This window comes from Malania oleifera, chromosome 8 (assembly GCF_029873635.1).
Source record: "Malania oleifera isolate guangnan ecotype guangnan chromosome 8, ASM2987363v1, whole genome shotgun sequence".
Lineage (NCBI taxonomy): Eukaryota > Viridiplantae > Streptophyta > Magnoliopsida > Santalales > Ximeniaceae > Malania > Malania oleifera.
This window is the reverse complement of record NC_080424.1, coordinates 8131890-8155802: the sequence shown is the minus strand read 5'-3', so window position 1 is coordinate 8155802 and position 23913 is coordinate 8131890. Positions and strand designations below refer to the sequence as shown.

General features: G+C 35.0%; 1 protein-coding gene across 1 annotated transcript; it reads left to right on the top strand.

Annotated features, from left to right (window-relative positions):
* Positions 1–494: 494 nt before the first annotated feature.
* Positions 495–18893, top strand: LOC131161928 (uncharacterized WD repeat-containing protein C17D11.16-like). Its single transcript, XM_058117961.1, has 17 exons — positions 495–694; positions 1054–1193; positions 5530–5729; positions 5989–6062; positions 6155–6250; positions 6330–6453; positions 7775–7833; positions 7960–8022; positions 14784–14854; positions 14957–15053; positions 16442–16516; positions 17393–17491; positions 17659–17802; positions 17895–17924; positions 18055–18117; positions 18296–18373; positions 18474–18893. Exons 2-17 carry the CDS (start codon positions 1075–1077, stop codon positions 18543–18545), a joined length of 1464 nt encoding a protein of 487 aa, XP_057973944.1. The 5' UTR covers positions 495–694; positions 1054–1074; the 3' UTR covers positions 18546–18893.
* The last annotated feature ends 5020 nt before the right edge of the window (positions 18894–23913 follow it).

The window sequence follows — 23913 nt, the reverse complement described above, 5'->3', positions numbered from 1 at the left end:
ATTAAATCAATCATAACATATAATTTTTAATTAAAATCAAATAAAATGACCATGCGAACTTAAAAAATAATTAGGTTCTTTGAAAAATAATTTACTATTTCTCCATTTTTTCATGTATATTATATTATTCTTGTAGTTAAAAGTGAGCCTTGAAATATAATAATCAAGTAAAATATTTATGATAATTTTTATTTTAATTGTGCTATTTTTAATTTTTATTATTTAAATTACATTTTTAATTATTATTTGATTGAATGAAAAAAATAAATATTTTTTAATCGAGTTTTTAATTTTTGTTAATTTTATAAACAGTAACCAACCATGCGTTAATGTTCAATTTTTAATTTTTAATTCCTAATTTTTAATTTTCGTTACTAATTTTTATTATTTTCATTATTTTTAACATTGTGATCAAGTAATAAATAAACAATTATTTTGTTAAAAATAATTTAAAAAATAAAAACCCTAAAACGGCTCCGCGGGCACGCTCTCTCCCTCCCCAGCCGTCCCGCGACATAGCGCCCACCACCCCCCCCCCCCCCCCGCCCCCCCGGGTCTCTCTCCCTACGGCACCCTTGAAGTTGCTGTCGGCAATCGGCTAACCAGCAAGCTGCTGGAATTTCCGGCGGTGCACGATCTTCTTCCACTATCATTTATTAGCGTCCTCCAGTAGTTGCGTCGCGCACCATCACATGTATGTTCTCTCTCACTCGCTCTCTCTCAAATGCGCAGGGTCGTCGTCTTCTTCTTCTTCTTCTTCCTTTTCTTCTTCTTAACGTTTTGATTTTGAACTGAGGAAGAGGACTGCCCGCCATATGTTTGTTTTTCCGTTTGTGATGATGTTGCTACTTTATCCAATGAAAACTGATAGCCCCCCAATGCTAGCTGGTTTTCATGATTCCTCTATTAGTTTTTTTTTTTTGGAATTATCAGTGAATTACATTGCTACCTTCGAAATGAATTTACTGGTACAAGGATTTATGTTTTAGTATAGTACATACATTCTGATATGCTTGGATAGCCGTTCTCATATTTTGAGGTTTCTCTCTCTAGATTAAAATATTGCTGTCAAAAATGATAGCAGCAATTTCATGGGTCCGGAAAGGGGTCGCAAAGTCTTTTCCCGATGTGGCGGAGCCACCTTCAAAAGAGGAAATTGATGAGATCTTGAAGTGTGAAGCTTTAGATGGGAGGTAAAGCTTCTCATTGCCCTCTCTTTTTTTCTTTTACCCAGGCTGGTGTTGCACATGAGGATTGAGAAATGTTATTTTCCTCCCTTGATTCTTTTTATTTTGTTAGAGTGCATTTTAGTGAACTGAATTGGATTACTTACATGCCATATCACTTGTTCTGCTTCTTTATTATTCCCCTTTTGATCGAAAATAGCAGCGAAAACCATAAAAACTTTATGTTTTTAGTGTGTGGATGTGTAATGTGAATTTCTATTACCTCTTTTCATAGCATCTTAACCAAAATTTAATGAAGAAAAAAATATTTATGAGTCTATGCAAAGAATGAAAAATTAGGAGAAGAGTGATAATAGTACAAAAGAACTCTGAATACCTGGGTGAAATAAGAAAAATTTAGGAGAGTGATTACAATTCAAAAGAATATGACTTCTGGAATGAAATAAAAGAAGCATAATTGTTAAAGCTTGATATGCATTGTTGGCCCACAACCTAACAGTTTAAGCTTTTAGGTAAAGTGGTAATCTAACATGGTATCAAAGCTGGTTACTAGGAGGTCCTGGGTTCTAGTCTTGTTGCCCGCAATTTTAAAAAAAAAAATATTGCATTCCTTATTATGGATGCTATTTATCATGTGTTTATCTCTTCACATGCTATTGAGCTGCACGTGTGGGGGAGTATTAAAACTTGATATACATTGTTGGCCCACAACCTAACAACTTAAGTTTTTAGGTAAAGTGGTAATCTAACAATAATGACCAAATGACTGAAGCTTATATTTTTAAGGAGTGAAATTTCCTTAAAGCATTTTTTTAGGTGATAACTAATAACTTTTTGTTTTGGAACGGGATAACTTGCTTCTTAATTTATTTGTTGAATTCATAGAATTTTGTGGGTCATGTAGATATACAATTTGACAGGATTTCTCCAAGAGAGATCTGATGGCTTCTATTCAGCCTCGTTCCTTGAGTTTTGATAAGTAGGCCTAAAATAGTGATGCTTGCTTGGTGATGTCTGAAGTTCTCTTTAATATGTATAATTTTATAGGGTAATGGAAAAAAAAAAAAAAAAGGTTATTTTTAAGGGGGCAAAAATATACACTAGCAAGATAAGGAAGTCAAAGGGTTGCTGTGGGGGTAAAATAGGGTGTGCAAAAAAAAATGGAGGGAAATGAAGGGTTGTAACCTCCCAATTAAAAGATCTTAGCCCTATAAATAGCATTTAAACTAGGGAAGGCTCACCTATAAAAGGCGAGGTCAAGTTTAAGGTAAGGGGCACTTATACTGTTATGGCCTACATTTGAACTTCTTTTCTCTCTTCACTAACTTAAGAAATTGAACTCCCTTTGACCTAAAGTAATAAAAAGTAAATTTAGCATTCAGGTTATTTATGGGATACTAATTTGGGAATAAGATGTTCTCCTTGGAGGTGTATTGCTCTGAGGTTTTGTTTATTTGTTCCTTATACATGTCTTGGATTTGTTTTTGGGAAGACACTTCGGTGGGGAATTCTGCACTTTTCATCCCTTTTACTCGTTTATACCATCGCTCTTTGGTGCATGATGATGTCATTACTTCCTTTCTTACCTAAAATGGGTCTACTTCTAGGGTTTTTCATGTTTTTTGTAGGTCTCTAAATGATAGGGAGGTTGAGGAACTCTCTTCTTTGATATTGTTGGATGGATACCTTCTCTCAAATGTGGGGGAGGGGAGTTTGTTACGGTGCTTGGGTTTTTTTTACAAGTCTATGGTTGTAAATCTTTTTTTGAGCATTTAATTGGAACTTTATTGCCTTTCCTCTTCATTATACGATTGGAAAGCCAAGGTCCCCTCTAAGATAAATGCTTTTATTTGGATGGTTTATCCTAATAGAGTTAACACCAACAATTTGTTGCAGAGTAGGAGGCCTTTGAAGGTGCTAGTGAAGATGTTTGTATCTTATGTTCAAATAGCTTAATATTTGCATCTCATTTTTTTCCCTTTTTTGCATGCTCACTCTCTTGGGGGATTTGGAATAGTTGTTTGGTTTATTTGAAGAGAATTAGGTTTGCCAGGGTTTGAGAGTGGAGTTGTTGAATATTCCTGTTACAGGCTTTGGGCCTTTGGGAAGAGTAGAGATGGTTTAATTTTGTGGATTTGTGTGTTCTCTGCAGTTTTATGGGATATTTGATTGGAAGGGAATGAGAGTATTTTTACAGGGAAGGAGGTCATTTGTCCTTTTCCATACGAAAGGATTCATTACTTGGCTTCTCTTTGGTCCTTAGGTGATTGTTTTAAAGGGGTGTCCTTTTTGGATCCATAATTAGTTTTGAAGGCAGTGTTATTTTTATTGCTGTTTCTTCTTTTATGTTTTCTTCTTTTTCTTTAATGAAATCTTGTCTTTTTCTATATAAAAATGTTTTTGGAAGCTCCAGTAAGTATTTTAATGGTTCAAGCATTAGCGGTTGGCAAACGGTAAATGTTATTTTTTCTAAGTGTTTTTATTGTCATGTAGGGAGCATTGGTTAGAGAGGAATGCTTGTATATTCTGAGATCAGGTTTTATGCATTGATTTGATTTGTGATCTAGCTTCATTGTGGGTAGTTGCAGAGAAATTTGATAGCTTTGCTAGTTTGATTAGGGCCTTTCTGTTTTTTTTTTTTTGTTTTTTTGGTTTTTGTTTTCTAGTTTTTCAATTTTGTTTTGGTTTGAAGGATTTCTTATCCTCTTGTACATTCCTTATTTTCTTTTTATAGTTTCTTTTCCATCAAAAATAAATAAATAAATAAAAACATAGTGCTAAAACTTGACATACATTGTTGGTCCATAAAAACTTAAGCTTTTATGTAAATTGGTATTCTAACATGGCATCAAAGTTTGTTACTAGGAGGTCCTGGGTTCTGGTCTTGTTGCCTGCATTTGTTGTGCAGTGTTCATCTCTCCGTGTACAGTGTTTTTAAAATTATTGTAGTCCCTGGCATGTGTGTTTTTTATTGTGTGTTTATCTTTCCATTTGCTGTTGGGCTGCATGTGCAGGGGAGTGTTGAAGCTTGATTTACATTGTTGGCCCACTACCTAACAGCTTAAGCATTTAGGTAAAGTGATATTCTACCACCACCATCATGAAAATAAGAATTCAGTTTTCTGGCAGCTTGTTCGCCTTTGTCCTGGCCTTTGACTTACTTAGGTCCTCCTTTTTGGGGTGATCTTAGATCTTCATCTTTTTGGGATCCTGGGTGGAGTGCGTGCATAAAAGATTTAGAGGGTTGGAAGTGGGGGGTCGCATCGCTGTCATTAGTACTTGGCTTTTGAGTCGGGGGGTCACATCGCTGTTATTAGTACTTGTCTTTTGAGTCCCTATATATTTTTTGTCTCTTTTTAGAAATCCTGTTGTTATTGCAGAGAGATTGGAGAGGGTGATGATAGATTTTGGCATGGGGGAGGATATGAGGGATCATATTGTTAGTCAGGAGATGGTTAGAAGGCCAAAGTTAAGGTGGTTTCAGTCTTGGAAATTTGATGTCTAAAACCATTTCTTTAATAGGAAATGGTTGCAAAGGCTTCTTTTAGAAACAAAATTCCTTCAGCACAAGGTTATAAAAGGTAAGTATAATCTTTTATAAGAATAGGTGAGATACCAGGGGGAGCATTTATGTGACTCATGCAAGCTCTTGGAAGTCTGTCTTTCAGATTTCTCTCTCGCTTTTTTTTCCCCCTCTTGTACATACTGCTTAGGAATGGTAATTGTTTTTGTGAGGATCATTGGTTGGCAGAAGCATCTTTGTCAACTTTGTTCCCTCATCTTTTTAAACTCGCTGCCATACATGAAGAATAATTCTTCTATTTCTTCTTTTATTCTCCTATGGGACTTCTCTGTTGTAGGATTTTCATTTTTTCTGAAATCTTACTAGAAGTGGATGAACTGGCCAATTTGATGATGGTAATTCTTGATTCTTTTTTTTCCTCATCCTGGAATGATGGTCATGCTTAGAGATAATTCTGGTGTTCTTTTCAGGGTTCCTTTTTGGCTCATTTGATATAATCTGCAAATTCATTTTTTTTTCCCCCATGGTGAAAGTTATTGGAAAGTTAAGTTGTCCTCTAAGATTAATGCTTTCATCTGGATTTGGGTGTTGAAAAGAGTTAATTTTTGCTTCATTTTTAATTATATTTCCCTGATGGAGCACACTGAATTTTCATTTTTTTTAGAAGTAATCATATTCCTTTTTATTATGTCAACTTTGTTTTATTACAGAATATGGTAAGGATTCAGCTTACCGCAATCAAAGATCTAGATTACATGTATCTTCTTTTTTGGTTAAATTTGTGCTGATTCTACACTCCGACGGTTTTGGTCTATCCAGGAGAAATAGTGAGACTGAGGAGGATGATGAAGATATGGATACTGATGCTGCAACAAAAGTTGATAAAGTTGTCCAAGCATTAGGTGCCGCAGATGCAGTTGGCCGAACTTCCAGTGACATAACTTCAGGGACAAATTTTAGGGACATCACTGATGGTTTGAGGGAACTTGACATGGAACATTACGATGAAGAGGATGATGGTATATTTGTATATCCTGCACATTCGCATGCTTATATTTTTTATTAGTTAACTTGGAGGAGGTATTGAACTCCTTTGATTCCCCCTGCTGAACTTCAGACTAGACTTGGCTTGACAACATTATTAAAATTATGATCATGCTGTTTTTTCTAAGTCATTCTGCAAAAATTATTTTTGAATTGTATCATGCTTTAATTTCATGCAAAAGATGTCACGTAGATGCATAATCATGCATGTGTTTTGTTCCTGGTTGATTTCAGGAATTGAGCTGTTCAGCACGGGGCTCGGGGACACCTACTACCCCAGTAATGAGGTGGATCCCTTCCTTAAGGATGTAAGTTTGACATCTCTTTTTTCATTGTTCAAATTACATTCTTTTTTTGTCTTGTAGTTCTAAAATTACATTTTGTTTTCCCATTTTATCAGGATAATGACTCAGAAGACCTGGAGGACATGGCAATAAAAGCAGAAGATGGCATCATAGTTTGTGCTCGTACTGAAGATGAGATGGGTCATCTTGAGGCATGTATAACTAGCTTGAGAATGTGTGCTTTAATCTCTCTCTCTCTCTCTTGATGGTGAGGTTAATGTGTATAAGCAGGTTTGGATACTTGAGGAATCAAGCGATGGTGACTCAAACATGTATGTTCATCATGATATCATTATTCCAGCATTTCCCCTATGCACAGCATGGCTTGATTGCCCACTTAAAACTGGAGAAAAAGGTGTGGCGTCTCTACACATTCTGGTTAAACTTTAGTTGTTGTGTGTTTCTATCTGCCTTTTCTTGTGTACACCACGTTCTTTTGTATTTTCTGTATGGATTAGAACAAATTTGTTTGAGAAAAGGACAAGCTATTTTCATTGTTTATTAATGGCCAGTTTGGATCAAGGATTTTGTTTGGGAAAAAGAAAGAAAAAGAAAATGAGAAGGAAATTCCTTTTCCACTATATTTTCTCTCTATATCAAATACCATTTAAAATAAAAAATTGTTCTAATATGATTAAAAATTAAGAAAAACCAAATGTTAAGGATGTGTAGAATTATAATTTTGTTCATTGATTTGGTATATTTTTTATTTTATTTTTCACTTTCCTTGACAACCAAACATGAAAAAGTGAAATTCTTCTTATTTTCCTTTCCTTAATGTTTTCCAAGTTCCAAACAGGCCGTAAGTTATTTTGGAAAATGAAAATTGTGAACTCAAGGGAAATCTTTTGTGTTGCAATAAGCTCCACTCCCCTTCCAACCATTCTTTAGATTCCATATCTCTTTGAAGACTATGTTTGAAGAACATGTCCACTAATGATCTATAATGTTGTCATTTAGTTCTTTTGTTTCAATGGGAACTGAAATCCTGGAATGCAATTATAACACAACTCTACGGATATGTATTTAGAGCTATCCCAATAGTTTTATTATGTTGTATTATTTACCTGAATAAGATTAGATGTGCAATGTCCCTTTTTGTGTCATCTCTCATTTATGTCTTATAAAGAGAAAGGAATGGTTGAATATTTCTTTCTTGATTCTCTAATGGAGTTTTGTGGAGTTCTTTTGGATCTTTAAGACTTTGGCTGTTGATATTCTGTTTTGTAATCCTCACATGGATGCGCGCTGTGTCTGCTTTGGCACCTGTAAATTGTAATGCAGGTTTGCACTCAATTTCCAATTCAAGAGCACTTTTCTTGTTGTATCCTACAATGCGTCTGAGCAAGAGGAGAAGATGAGGAGAATAGAGAGAGAAGAAAGATGAAGGGAGAGAATCAGGAGTTCATATATGTGATTATATTTCATATCTACTGTCCTGCTAAACCTTAAGAAGCAGCTTTTACATAGGAGCCTTAGACACCATAATTGGAAGTTAAATTAAATTCAAAGTTGAATCCCTAAAATCTTGTGTGTGCACATGTGTGTCCTACTTGTTTCACAAGAGACTTAAATGCTAGCTTTCTTAGATTTCTTGTTGGTGAAGCATATCCCTCTCTCTCTCTCTCTCTCTCTCTCTCTCTCTCTCTCTGATTAACACATTTCTATTTTTGCAGGAAACTTTATAGCTGTAGGATCAATGGAACCTTCCATTGAAATTTGGGACCTTGACATGGTATGTTGGTCATGGACCTTGATCTCGCTATATCATTTGCTGATAAAACTATTAGTAGAGATGTATGCTTTGAAATTTTACTGTCCAAAAAAATTATTTAAAAATATTTGTTTCCGACATTCTCAGATTGATGAAGTCCAACCACATATGGTATTAGGTGGCATTGCCGAGAAGAAAAAAAAGAAAAAGGTCAGCTGTCAAACTTTCTTTGTTTCTGCATCCTTAAAATCTCGAGCTTTTTGTTTTTATTTTTTCCCAATACTCTTAAATTTCCCTCTCAATATCCAGATTCGTGACAGCATGATCTTGTGTCTTCTATATTATGACCTAATATCTCAATACCCATATCACAATTTCCCTCTTATCATAGAAATTTTGACTTATAATAAAAATTGACTGCCATTTCAGTTACATAGGCGGTAGAAAGCTGAATTTCAGATGGAAATTTTGATAATTTTGTGGAAGTTTAAGATCATGAGGATAATGTCATGGTAATTTAAGTGTGAAGAGACTTGTTCAAACATTACAATCTTGAGTCATCTCATAAAATCATACCAATCAAAATAATCATCCATAACGGCAAGCGAATTTATAGGCCTGAGAACACCTTCTCCCAAACACCATCAATCCAGCATGCTTGATTTGCAAATATGAAATCGGCTAGGCATGTAAAAGTGTGGTGGAGAAGAATGGGTTAAGGCCTGAAGTACGAATGAAGTTACTCACCAGGCAAGCCTAGTATGCTTTCTGTATGATTCTAAGGTAGTTAGATCACAAACCACTGCCAGCCAGTAAAAGGTTGAGCCCTCTAGCCAGGGAGATAATTTCTAAAAGGGACCAGCTCAAGCCAGACCAAGGTGGAATCTTTTCCTTATAATGCTGTTTAACCATCTAATTCTTGCCCTTTAGAAGGATAGGAACAACTAGGATGGGGAGATGCAGAAGGAAAAGGAGTTGTAGATGCAAAAAAAAAAAAACGTGTTTGGGGGGGTGGGGGGGGGGGGGGGGGGTAGGGAATGATGCCGAAAAGAAGTGTTTTTAAGTGTCATGGGTGGGGCACTCGGAACTTTTATGTGGCACTTATAGATGGAGGTAAATAGGTGGAAGATAATGTGTGATCAAGAATTTGGTGATGCCTTGGATGAAGTTTCTAATGGTGAACACATGGTTGATCTTTCTTATATTAATTTAGGGATTGACAATGAAAAGAAGTGGTTTAAGTGTCATGGGTGGGGCCATGGGGACACTGTATATTAGTCTAAGAGGAAGTTACATGTGGGGCTTTGTGACTCGTAGATGTTGTTAAAGAGGTAGAATACATAGTGTGTGATCACGAATTTGGTGATGATTTGGATGAAGAATCTAATAGCGAACTCATAGTTGATCATTCTATTTATTTATTTTTGGATGGAAAAGAAAATTCGTTAATGAGATTATAAGAAAGAATTACAAAATTTAGAGAACAATACAGCCCCATGGGAAAGGCTAAAAGCAATTACAAAAGCACATCCTTTCAATCTCTTTGTAGATTACTGACTCTCAGTTAGATATTCTAAATTGTGACCCTGTTTGTCCTAACTATTAAGAATTGATTAAAATGAATGACCTAACTTGAAGATAGGTCTCCCCCTCTATTTATAATACAAATGAAATACATTCTAATGACAATAATACCCTTACTAACTCTCACAAATTAGCATACTAATACACTCAATACTAATAATACTAAAAGACATAAATAACCTCTAACACTCCCCCCCCCTAGCTGGAGTATAAATGTCATATGCTCTTAGCTTGTCACAAATGAATTTAACATGAGCACCCCTGAATGCTTTAGTAAACAAATGAGCAAGTTGCATGTCAAACTTCACATAAGCGGTTGTAATGAGCTTCTGGACAAGTTTCTCTTGAATAAAGTGGCAATCAACTTCAATGTGCTTCATGTGCTCATAAAAGACCGGGTTGGAGGCAATATGAAGAGCAACTTGATTATCACACATCACTTCTGTCGCGACGTCCCCGGGAGCGAAGGTGCCTTGAGGAGGCAATTAAAAATAATAATGTTGATTTTCGGGAAAACATGGAAGTTTGGAGTCACCAAACGAAATCATCGACGATTTTAGTCAAATCGTCAACAGTTTAATGTCGAGATCTATTTCTCTTGTAGACTGAATCCTAAAACCGTCAACGGTTATCCTCCTACAACCTTCACTCTTGTTCTTTGCTTCACCATGCTTTCCCGACGCATGCATTCCACTCAATATGAGCTACATCTCGAACAATCTCCACCTTGACTAATGTTCACCACTTAGGAGAAATTCAAAAGCATACCCTACTGCTCCACCCGGGACAGTAGATGGGACCGCCTCCCGTGTAGCACCTGGAGACGTAAACCAAGTCCAAGCAACGCTTGAACTTGTCCGTGGTAGAGGAACTTCACCTAGCTGAATACCCAGCTCCTTTAACGATCCTTTAAACCACAATGCCACCTTGACAGCCTCAGCCACTGCCAAGTACTTCGACTCAATTGTTGAAAGTACAACCTGAGACTGTATCTTGGACTTCCAACAAATAGGTCCTCCCACAACATACCCTATTGTAGGTCTCGTCATCCAAGTCCCTTATATAGTCTGCATTCGCGAATCTTAGAACTGATGGATTACGCTTTTGCTTGCTGAAACACTCAATTGCACTGGCGTAGGGGACCTTTGACATGACCCTAACATCATTGTTTGTCCTTGGGTACTGAGCGGTTGACAGTTTACATTGATTTGTCACCGGTGTACCACCTTGAGATAATCACAATTTCCCTGTGGTTATGTCCACAAAGCCACCCTGAGATAATCCCAATCTCCCTATAGCTTTATACTTGCGAATTTCCAACCCAAGAATCTTTTTGGCTGCACCCAAAACCTTCATGTCAAATTCATTTTCTTAACGGAGTTTCCAACTAATTAACCTCAGTCGAAATCTTCCCAATAATTGGCATGCCATTCACATAAAACAATAGAATAATTATCCACTTCCTATCACGCTCTTCCTCTTTGGAAGCCCCACCAACTCCCACACCTGATTCTTATGTAGTAACTCCATTTCCTCTGCCATAGCACTTGTCTATCTATTTTTCCTTTTGCTATGCACCGCATCTTGAAAAGTAGTAGGAACCTTGCTGGTAGCGATGAATGCATAAGACATAGGTCATCAAACTCATACCTGAGTGGTGGTCTGATAGTGCACCTGGGCTCATTGTAATCTTGCTGGTCTCCTGAGCTAGAACTCCTTGTAATATGAACAATGTCATCTTTGCCTTGAGTCTGTAACTCCACTTGCATCACAATCTCCTTTCTGCTCCAGTTTATATAGTGATACTGCTGGTCTCCTGAGTTAGAGCTCCCTGCACTTCTGTCCTGAGTCTCCAACTCCACCTACACAACATGCTCATTGTTGCTGCATCTTTCTGACCTATGTTTCTCTTCATCTACCAGAGTACGTTGCACCATTACTTTAATCTCAAAAACCATGTCTCCACTGATCACCACCTTATTTGCCGTTGGATCCCACAGCATGAACCCTCCTTTCTGATACCCTAGAAAGATATACCGTATGGACTTTGCACAAAGCTTAGATCTCACCTCATTAGAAACGTGCATGGTTGGACCTTCAAACTCTATCAAACCAGAGAAATCTACCGCATAACCTGTCCAAACCTCTCTTGCAACTCTCCCATCTAGTGATACCCTTGGCAATCGGTTAAACGAGAAACATGCCATACTTGTTGACTATACCAAGAAGTTCATTGCAAGCCCTGCATACAACTTGTCATGCTCACAAAACTCCTTGATCACTAGAGTATCCAGCTTCAATGTTTGACCTAAGGAACTTTCTCCCAGTTTGGCATTTCACCTCAGCCACAAGTTAAACGTGGCAAACATCTCCAACTTGTGTTGCATGGAGTACCCCCAGACCTTTCGTGATAAACTCATGAAGTACTTATGTTCAACTTGTGATGTTACTCTCACCGGTCCCCAAACATCCAAAATAATGTAGTTAAGAATACCCTCCGTTTTTTGTGTGGTTGTTTTACACAAAACGGTATTATCTGACTCAGAACTTTCAGCTGCGGCTCTACCTACAACTATGTTGCCTAGCAGTGCATAGAGATTCCCTGCTAACCTCTGTCCCTTCATCACCTTTAAAAGACGCCTTTATGCACCTTCATTGTCCCACTTTTAGACTTGTAACTATACCCGTTACAATCCAAAGTGCCCAATGATATCACATTCTTCCGTAGATCAAGTACATGCCTTACACCACATAATGTCCTTACCACACCATCATACATCTTGATTCTGATGTCCCCCATTCCGATAACTTTGCAGACAACATCGTTTCCCATCAGAACGAAACTAGAACTCACCAATCTATAAGTGGTGAACCAGACTTTGTTGGGCGTCATGTGAAAGGAACATCCCGAGTCTAGGATCCAAGAATCCATGAGGCGTTCTGAACCCAATGAAACAGAAAGTATATCACAATCACTGCTCCTTGAGTCTCCTTCTTTCACTACAGTAGATTTTGACAAACCCTCTTTGAGTTTCCGCATTCCTCTTCTTCCACTCTAGACACTCCGGTTTTTTATGCCCTATTTTTCCGCACTTAAAACAGCGAACGTCCTTCCTCCTCTTGGACTGCGACTGAGTTTTATTACCACTCGATCTGCTCCAGAATTTGTCTCTCCCACGATCCCAGTTACCCTTCGCCACAATCCCTTCACCTTGTGAACTCTCATCACTGGCGTTCCTCCTCTGCTGGAACCCCAACAATGTACTCGTGATATCCTCCAGTTACAGAGTTTCTTTTTCCCATGTCAGAGTCGTAACCAGATTCTTGTACGTAGGAAACGTAGGTAGGGAATTTAGCAGGATCAACACTTTGTCTTCTTCCTCGAACTTCACATTAACTCGCTTCAGATCACTAATAATCTAATTGAATATGTTGATGTGCTGAGTCTGGTCTGAACTCTCTACCATCTTAAGCCAATATAGTTTTTGCTTAAGATACAACTTGTTCGTTAATGATTTGGACATGTACCAGCCCTCCAATTTCAGCCAAACTGCTGCCGGCGATTCCTCATCCATGACGTGATATATCACGTCATCGGCTAGACAAAGCTTGATAGTAGACACAACTTTCGCTTCCAACTTCTTCTAACTCGTGTTGTCTATGCCTTCTAGCTTCTTTCCGTCTAGTGCCTTCACCATACCTTACTGCACCAACAAGTCCTTCACCATCTTCTGCCAAAGTCCAAAATTTTCCGTTCCATCAAACTTACCAACATCGAACTTCACTGAAGAGATCCCAGCCATTGCAACCAATAGCTCTGATACCAATTGTTGATGCGAATGTGCAAAGGAAAATCTTGCAAACTCAAATCAATCCGGAACAAGTAATGCAAACACTCAACGATGAATATACGAAACAAGCAATCAATTACAATGAGAATAATGGAAAGCAATAAAATCAATGACACAAGAAATTTACGTGGTTTGGCAATTTGCCTATGTCCATGGGAGCAAATGGCTGATTTTCACTATCTAATTGTCAAGTTTACATCAAGGGTTACAAATATTGATTAAATACTAACCCTATGCGTATAATAGACTTTGACTATATTTAAAACACTCCTATAGCAATCCCTAGAGGAAAATCCTCCAAAACCCCCAATCTATTGATCTCCCGATTCAAATTCCGTGACATGCGCCGAACGAAACCATCTACGGTTTCAAGCAATTTGTCGATGGTTTAATGCCGAGAGCTATTTCTCTTGCAAACTGAATCTTGAAACCATCAACGGTTATTATCTTGCAACCTTCTCTGTTGTTCTTTGCCTCACCATGCTTTCTCGGCACATGCATTCCACTCAATATGAGCCACATCTCCAACAACTTCCCTAATCCTACTAAATAAATACAAATAGACTTAGACCATTGAACATATTTCTTTCTATCAAACTTTTGAGTTATTTGTGGCAGCGATGTAGGAAACAAATTTTTGGGATTCATAGATTTTATCGCAGCACTCACAAATCAGCAACCACACCAAAAAAAAGAACAATCAAAACTAATTGGGACAATCACAAACTGTGTGAAGCACTAATACAACCACGGACAAGGTGAACAACTCACCGACGGATGTAACACTGCCACAGCCTCACAACTGAACATATGAATGCTGCCGCGGCTCCAAAAACTCACAAAGAAGCCTTCACAAACCTTGAACAGAAATTAACAGAATGCCGTGAGTGCATAGTTGAAAAAGGTTGAATTTTTTCACAAAAAACTAGCCTAACAACTGATATAGTCTAGAAAAGGAATCAGAACATGGCAGAGGAAAAGAAAGAAGGAAAAAAGTGGCTGGCCAGAACTTCACACATGCGCTGGTGCGTGGGGTTGGCCCTGCGACATTTGGCCGGCGCATGGGGGGTTCCTTCGGTGATGGGGTTTCATAGGGTGAGTTGTTTTTGGTGGGGGGGGGGGGGGGGGAATATTTTTATGGTTGTATGGTTGGTTTTGTGAAATAATATGAGATAAAGGTGGATCTAGGAAGGACAGCCACGGGAATGGTGTTTTTCAACGATGGCTAAGGGGAATAGGGTTTAGGTTGGATCATGCTCTGATACCATGATAGGTCTCTACCTCTATTTATAATACAAATTAAATACATTCTAATGACAATAATATCCTTACTAATTCTCACTAATTAACATACTAACTCACTCAATAATAATACTACTAAAAGACATATATAACCTCTAACATTTACTTTTTCGTTATTTAATTGCAATGTCTTTGTTTGGCTGTTTGTTTATTCTTTCTATGTTTAGATGGATTTAAATGTGACACAGTCAGCTTCCATTTCTCTTACCATTTTTGCAAACTTGCTTTTGTTAGAAATCAATTAAATACAAAAAAGACAGCCACACCGATTCAGTACTTGGTCTTGCTTGGAACAAGGAGTTCAGGTCTGCAAAGTTACTGTCATGTTTTGGTCTTTTCTTGTTGTAGGGTGACTTGTACTATGAATTTAATGCTTTGCTTGTTTCTAATGAAATGCTTAAATACAGGAATATACTTGCTAGCGGTAGCGCTGACAAACTGGTTAAGATTTGGGATGTGGCTACTGGAAAATGTGAAACCACCATGGAGCATCATACTGGCGAGGCAAGCTTGCTTTTGATCTTATATTTTATCTTGATCATTTATATGTATGAGTAATGCAATTGTTTATTGCCCTTTGCTTCATCTTCCTAAACTACTAATGATACATGATCTAGGTGTCATCTTAATAGTTCACTGTTTTGGCTAGAACTTAAAGCAGGGATTGACACCTGGATATTATTTTTAAGACAATTCTTCAATGCAGTTGTATCTGAACAATTTGAAAATGATAAATATGGGTTTAGAATATCAGAATTATGAACAAATACCAAAATTTTCTTTTGAAAAAAATGCTAGTCACTCGCTAGTACTAGTTGGATCGATTCAAGCTGTGTTTTGATGCATTGAACTTGATTTGGACTCCACCCGCTTCCTACCGCCAAAAAGAACTACCATTCATAGGTCAGACATTGCAACGACTACTTAATTTGTTTTAGATATGCTGGATATACACCCATCATTAAGATGATGACGTTACATTTTGTCCTCCTTTAGGTTGATTTTGTATAGGGTTATATTTGTTACTGTGCGGTGGATTGCTCATCTTGATTTTTTTTTTTCTAAAAAAAAAAAAACAAAAATTAAAGTAATTTCTTCAAGGTTCCCCATCCTTTGGTTGTACTTCACCCTTTCCTTCTAATAAAAAAATTTCTAGGTTCATAACCGTGATTCCGTGAAAAAAAAGAGAGGAAGAAATAGCTACATCTACTTTTTTGTGAGATGCATTTTGGGAATTCATGTAAATAATTTTTTTTTTGTTTGATTTCCAACCCTGTCCTTCAATTGTATTTCTCCTTTCTTCCCAAAAAAAAGTTGTTTTTCTTAACTGAAAAAGGAGAAAAACATCATGGATCCCTGAACCAGTGTTTCACAGTATCTTCTCTCTGCTATATTTGGAATGGTTGAAGTTATTTGAGCACCTTGTATTCAATACCATGTGATGTTGGCATTCCTTTTTCCCTCAAGAAAAATTATGGAGGAAGATAGATACACTACTATTTTAAAAAATAAAAAACTTAATTATATTTGTATTATCATATTATGCATAACTTAGTGATACCAAGGCACTAAGTGCATCCCAAATGATTTGTAGTCTTGGATGAAATTCTGGTAGTTTTCTCCAGTTGGCCCTCTTTCATTCATGCACTCTAGGACTGGTATGAGGATGACAAGAACATCTGATTTCTCTGTGCCACCCGTGACCTTGCTCTTTGAGTTGTTTCCGAGGAACCATTCATCTGGGTCAGTTAAAAGATTGTGTAATATTTGGAGCAGCTTATAAAATTCAAATTTTGTATGTATGAGTTCAATGTTACTTTGGAAAAATACTGAATGTTATTTATTAGGTTGCTTTTCCTATTTTGTTTTTTCATTTTTTTTTTCTGGTGCAGGTTCAAGCTGTTGCATGGAATCATCATGTACCACAAGTTCTTCTTAGTGGATCTTTTGATCGTTCAGTGGTTATGGTAATGAACACGGGTTCTTGCTAGCTTATTATTTCAATTCACTGTGAACTTATACATGTTGAGGCTTTCTAGAAGTTTACTAAAGCAGTAGTTTGTGGTAATAATTAGGTATTTAACAGTGGATGCTCTCTATCTGATCGAGTTTAAGATAGTAACGGTGATGAGTTCCTCTATTTCGGGGATGCATAGTAATATCACCAAATATCCCATTGTCACATTCTTTGAAGAGCATGAGTTGGAGATCTGGAGTTTTATGGGGCTTGCTAATCTATGGACTATTCTAGGGTTGGATCCCCAAAAGATTCCAACCAAAAGAAATACATAAAAGAAACTAATGGTCTGAAGCAATTTTAGATGTCCCTTTTTCACATTTCGTTTCTCTTATGCACTTTTGAGTTTGTCAAAATGCCCTCCTAATGCCATAAGCTGTATTGAGAGTTCAGCTCTGTGAAGTGCTTTCTAGCATCTTTTTGAAACTCATACGTAACTGAAGAAAATTCCTAGTTTGGTGAAACAATGAGTGAGATTGGACTTTCCAAAGCACATTCACAAAGATTTTTTTCTAAATTTTTGTATGAAAAGCCTAGGACTTGGTAGATATTCTTTCAAAGGACTTAACTTTTTATTCGTAGTTATGTATTTGCTAGTTATGATTCAGCAAGGGGATTTAAAGGTTCTGCTTGGAAGTTTTGATTCAGTCAACTTGGCTGTATTCTTAGATTGTCTTGTGCCTGTTCGAAGGGATGTCTGTATGGCTGGCTTCTCATGTTCCTCTGGAGAATAGATATCCTCTGGAAAATTAATCAGTTGTCAGTTTTATGAATTTATTTGAAACTATGAAAACTTGATTTTTTTCATATTTCTTGTGCTCTGCAGAAGGACGGGAGGGTACCTTCGCACACTGGTTTTAAGTGGTCAGTTACAGCTGATTTTGAAAGCTTGGCATGGGATCCACATGTGGAACATTCATTCGTGGTCTGTATTTTTGACATTATATCTATGGTATCCTGCTCAAGTGGTCAATTTTTTAATACTGTAAAGCAGAGGGAGAAGCTAATTTTTTAAAGGGATATTACTGAACTGTTCATTTTTTATTTTATTTTTTCTGGGGAAGCCTAATCAGCATGTGAGTCTATCTTCAGGTGAGCCTTGGAGATGGTACTGTTAAAGGCTTTGATATTCGGACAGCCACGTCTGAACCAACTGCTGAGTCAAAGCCAACTTTTAATCTCCATGCACATGACAAAGTTGTTTGCACAGTCTCTTATAATCCTTCAGTGCGTAATGTAAGTGACCTTCTCATTTCCTTAGCCTATTTTTTAAGATGTTTAATTTCCTCTCTTTGATTTATTGACTTTTCACTTATATTTTTCTACAGTTTCTGGCCACTGGGTCGCAGGATAAAATGGTAATCTAATTCTAAGAGTTTGTTTTTGTGTGTGTGTGTGTGTGTGTGTGTATGTTTTCATTTGGTTTTCTGCAATTTCTGATTGCTTTCTACTTTAATTTTTTCATTTGTTGCTCATTATTGTTTGCAGGTTAAACTTTGGGATCTTTCAGATAACCAACCTAAATGTGTTGCATCTAAGAATCCTGAACTTGTAAGTTATTCATTTGTTTAGCAAGTTTGAATTTTTGTTTTTGTTGTTGTTGCTGTTGTGCTGCCTGATGGACCTTTGGGCCTTGAGTCGGTAATAATTGTGTCGATCTTCCAGTTCGATTACATTAGTGTATTTTGCTTCAGTGTAATTGATACAAATTTTGCACAAATGTGATCAGGGAGCTGTCTTTTCTATTTCCTTCTCTGAGGACAGTCCCTTTTTGTTGGCTATGGGAGGCTCTAAAGGGAGATTAGAAGTGAGTGGGAACTTTGGAATGTCTTGCTTTTTGTACTTATTGCTAATATTCCTGCAACTTCGATGTATTTGAGGGTTTTGATTCTCCTTTGAGCATGCAGGTGTGGGATACCTCGACTGTTTCTGGAGTCTCCCGATTATTTGGGAAGAACATCAATCAGAACAGATCCTAATCAGAATCTTGATGACCAAATTTAGAAAAAATAGAGATTCATGGTTTTCTTTTGTATTTTTCAATTTTAAATTTTGATGTGGAAGGGGCATGTAATTATTGTTTGAGAGGTAAAGTAGTACAGGCCAGGTCAAGACTAAAGTTTGTAGACTTCAGAATCTGTTGTAGCAGCAAGATTGAAATGGTTAAAAAGTATTTTAACAGGTTGAAGAGACTTGATATGGGGTATGGAACACTTCGCAGGATACCAATGGCTTGAAGCCAGTTGATTTCCTTGTTTTGGAGAATTGTATGTGTTAAATCTTTCTTTTTAATATTTTCCCTGAAACTTATTTCAGCAGTTTTGGCCGTGAATTTGAGCAAACTGAATATTATTTTTTGCTACATTTTGTCTAAATCGATGAATTTAAATTCAACCATGAATTCTTGAATCCATCTCCTAAATTTTGTCGGGCAAAAATTGGAAACAGTGCTTTGACTCACTTTATATTCACTAACTTTTCTTTTTTTTTCTCTATAATATTTGGATATGCTATCATCCTTCATTTTTTTTAGGAAGAAATTACAATGAAATAATTATTTTCTTATCCTTTTTCCCTCCTTAATCCTTAGTCCCAACAAACTCTAACATGAGGTTGGGCACTTTAAAAAATATAAAACATGAATTTAAATTTAGTCGCATAAAGAAATGTAATATATTAAATTAATTTTGTGCAAATCTATTCAAATTCAAATGTCTACCTGTTTGAGAATTTGCTTTTGTCTGGTGTAATTAGCATAAATGAAAAGTTGCTCTCAAATCTCAATTAACTGTTACCATTCAGAGAAAAAAAAAGAGGAAGAGATTAATTGCCCTATGCACAACGTGCCTTTGGGAATTGTTAGCAATTTATATTGCTAATCTCCATAAGTGTAATAGGGAAAACACACAATTCAAATAGATAAATTGGCTCAGAGAAATCTAATGGGGCAAATGCCGCAGCCCCATATAAAAATTAATGATAGAAATTCAACCAAAAAGAGAGAGAGAGAGAGAGAGAGAGAGAGAGAGAGAGAGAGAGCTATTTTAAATTTATAAGGGACATTTGATTTTATTTCAGTAATGGTTTTTTGTTTCAAATACAACCCAATATCATCATATGATCAAGGCTACGAAAAATTCAAGCAATGTTGCAAACAATAGTAACATATAAGATACTTGACAAAACAAGTAGGAGGAAAAATTCAAGTACATCTTTTTGAATTACCCTTCTCTTGTGTCAATTTAGTAGATAAACATGATACCAAGTTGTAATCCATAGCTAAAAGACGCGCAAGATAAAAACTGTAACTAAAATAATATGAAAAAGACGAGAAGGAAGAGAAAATACACCGGGATTGGCTTTTGAACTTAAAACGTGATTTTTATATAGATGAAACCTATGATATATAATTGTTGAGTCGACCAAATATAGAAATGAAATGTGAAAGTAATTTCTTCCAAAGAAAGAAAATTATATTTGGATTACTATTAATTTCTTAAAAAGAATCATTTTAGGTATGAAGCATGGTTGAAACTAGCTTGAGCCCTAAGTTAATTCACATGTGCTCAAACAATACAATTCCAAATTGGCACCAAATGTGTGGTTTATGTAAGGTGACACCAAATATATATGTATGATTAGTATGAGTTTGTTATAGAAATAAAAGCCAAAAAATCATTTCATCCCAAAAATTACATTTGCATATATTATACAATAAAATAATTAATTACATGGACACGATTCTTATTCTCATGATCTCAAGAACAATATTTTTTCAAGAACAAATTTTCTTTTAAGCTCGTGATCTCAAAAGAAGAAAAAGGGAAAAAAATCAGATCATGTTTGTAAAAATCAGATTCAAGAAATCAATGGAAAACAAGAATAAATATGAATATTTGCTTCATGTATATGACCATGAAAGATTTGAGTTATGACTCTTATACCAATTGATAAATTTATTCTTGGGCAAAGCACAACAACGATTTCTAGAAATTCTAAAATAATATCTTTAATCTATCATAGGTATATAATCACGAAACATCCATATGCAATGATGTTTCTATTAAGTAATTTTTTAAATTTTTTTTTATTAAAAATGAAATATTATTTAAATATGATTATAATTAATCATTTCTATCTTCCTTTTTTCTCATTGACATGTTATAATAATATTTTTTTCTCCCTTCTCCTATGATTCAATATGAAATAGTGAATTTTTTCATATTCATAAATACATATACACATATATCAAGTGAAACCTAAATATTTTTATTTTTTAAAAGCCAGTTAAGCTATATTTTAAGTACATTAAAAACTTTACAACTGAAATCCAAGTTTCACTCTACGTGACGTTTAAAACTAAGATTCTTTTGATTCACACAATGTTGATTCTTAATCATCGAATAAAATAAATAAGAAATTTCTCAACTTTTACCATAATAAGTCGAAATTTTATTCATATCTAATTACACATTAGGTGGAATTGCATTAATTCTTATGTTTATTATACTTTCATCGTATTTCATTTTATCTTTTTAAGCATTTTACAAACTAAACATAATCTAAATCTCCTTGATGTTTTAGTACTCACAAATCCATTGTTGAAATGAACTTTTCCAACTAATATAAATGAAACCACCGGATAAATTAAACACAAACGATCAATTATTGGTGAAAAGAAAATTTAGGTGATTCAAGATAAATAAAAAAAGTAATTGTCCCAAACTAATTTAACAAGATGATCAAGCTGTTTATTCCAAATATAAAGTAGTATGCCACTACTAATGTCGAAGATACAAATACATTTGAATCAATCCATTCAAGCAATGAACTTACAAAAGATAATGAAATACAATAAAGTTGATAAAGCAAGTGCAAGGAAAAATCCAAGCACATCTTTCTGAATTATCCTGAACAGCAACCTCTTCTTCTGCCAATTCAGTTGAACCATAGACAAACGTAAGACCAAGTCGTAATCCATCAGTAAAGAATATAATAAAGATTGTAAGCAGAAAAATAGGGAGAAGAGATAGAGAGGGGGAGTTCGACTTTTGATATTCCAAGTAGGGTTTATATAGAAGGAGTCAGATATGTGCATTTATTGAGTAGGTTAAATGTACAAACAAAATTGGAAAGTAACTTCTCCTCCTGAATGGAAAAGAAGTAAATTAGATTTTCATTGATTTCTGAGAAAAAACTATCCGTTATATTTGAAGCATGGTTGAATCTACCTTGGGCCTCACGTTAACCAAATAATTAATTTGGAGCCAAGAATGAATGACATTTATGCAGTACTAATATATGGAAAGTAAATGCAAATTTTCCTTTTCCATTGCACATAATTCCTTTTCCCTTTTCTATTTTTTTCCCCTTTTGGTGTGGGGTTCGATTAGACGTTAGCGGCCCACTCGCACTGGACTGAGATAAGAAAAAATACTTTATGTTTTGTGTGGGTACATGAATTTCAGACCTTTGATTTGAATTTGGGTGAATTTGAACAAAGTTCAATATAAATTTATATTACATTTTATTCGAATCCAACTATCAAACATAGTGTTAGAAGAAACTCTCTCCATGTATAATTTAGAATTCACCAATCACAAGGTATTATATTTAATGTCTGAATTCAATAAAATATGATAGACCCGCATCATTAAGATCATGCCAAATAATATTTCTAACTTGTATGAGTCCAAGTATTAAAGTGACATATTACTATTAGTGGATACCAATTTTTATGTGAAGGAACTACTTCTTCCATCACATATCCTTTCCCACTCATCTTAGAATTCAAATCCAATACTTCTATTGTGGAATTCTCAAAAAAAAAAAAACAAATGTAAGGTATAGTTGCATTATTGGTAGTTGTATTTGTGGGCTACCATCTTGACTCATGAGAATATTTTTATTTTATTTGCGTTATGGGTTTTCCCGATAACACATAAAGACGACCATATTAATGTCTGATTTAAGTTTTAACATGACAAATATTTTTTAAAAAAGTTAACATTACATCTTGACTGGTGTATGAACAATATATAAATAATTTATATTTTTTACACAATTAATTAAGTTCATGACTTAAAAATTCCAATAATCGTAAATAAAATGTTAACACATAATAATCCAATTAACCAAAATAATGGATGCAATGTGATTTCGACTTTTAAAATTACAACTATTATGTTATATTATTACATATCATTTCTATTTTTTTCTTAATAATAACATGAAAGAAAATTATACTATGTGAGTTTTAATGTCCCGGCCAAAATAGCGAGGCTAATTTAGTCCAAAAAAAATATGACACTCAATGGAATGAGATTCTCATAAAACTTATCGCGAGAAGCATGGGATTAAGAAATCCTTCATCCCAAAAAATGTGAGGTTTCCATCATATCAGTTTCGGACCCAAAACAAATGTGATGTTTCATTTCCAAAAATGTTAACGGCCTATTTAATTGTGAAAAAGATAATTTCAATTTTTATTTTAGTTTCTCAAAGAATTACAATAAGTTAGTTTATTTTACACTTTGCAACATAAATTTGTCATTTTTTAATTGTGAAAAGATTTATATTTTCAATCTCTAGTTTTTCAAATAATTATAAAAATATATTTTTATTATTTAAATTTTGTGAATTTACACAAAAAGTTGAGAAATATATTTTTATTATTTAAATTTCTGATTTCTTGTAAATTTTACGAAAATAATATGGTGTCTTTTCTATAATTATCTGAAGATTTGGAAATAAAAATAAAATATATTTTCCACAAATTTAAAAATATTTTATTTTTTCACTAACGAAAATATTTGACAATTAAAATTAAGTTGGTATTTTATTTTTTAAACAAAAAAATAAATGAAAACTATTTTTAACACTCACTTCAAATTTAATTGAAGAAAACCCTTATAAATCTATAAAAATTAACTAAAAACTTCTTATGTGCAGCAAAGATCCATGAACACTACCCTCTCCTTTATATTCACCGAATACAACGCTAATATTATATTTTGTAATTCGTGAATTTCAAATCTTATGCGAAAAAATATATATGGATATGTTATACACTTTTTCTAACAGAAATGGTTCTTTATAATTAGCAAATATTTTCAAAATTTTTATGATAATAAATAAGAAATAATAGGATAAGGTTTGTTGTCAAAAACAGATTTCACTTTTTAATTTCAATTTTAATTTTTCTAAAAAATACAAAAATAGCACCTTACTTTCTGGTTTTCAATATTCATATGAAGAATATGAAAAACATCAAAATCTTTTTATTAATTAATTAATTTTGCCCCATTACACTAGCTGCAACTGAGCAAGTAGAACAGTGTAAACGCA

What these genes read in the sequence shown, in the direction of transcription:
- LOC131161928 (XM_058117961.1), top strand. Translation starts at nt 1,075, where the DNA reads ATGATAGCAGCAATTTCATGGGTCCGGAAAGGGGTCGCAAAGTCTTTT. An exon ending in TTACGATGAAGAGGATGATG is followed by an intron (nt 5,730 to 5,988) that starts GTATATTTGTAT and finishes GGTTGATTTCAG; the next exon opens with GAATTGAGCTGTTCAGCACG. An exon ending in AGAAGAAAAAAAAGAAAAAG is followed by an intron (nt 8,023 to 14,783) that starts GTCAGCTGTCAA and finishes TGCTTTTGTTAG; the next exon opens with AAATCAATTAAATACAAAAA.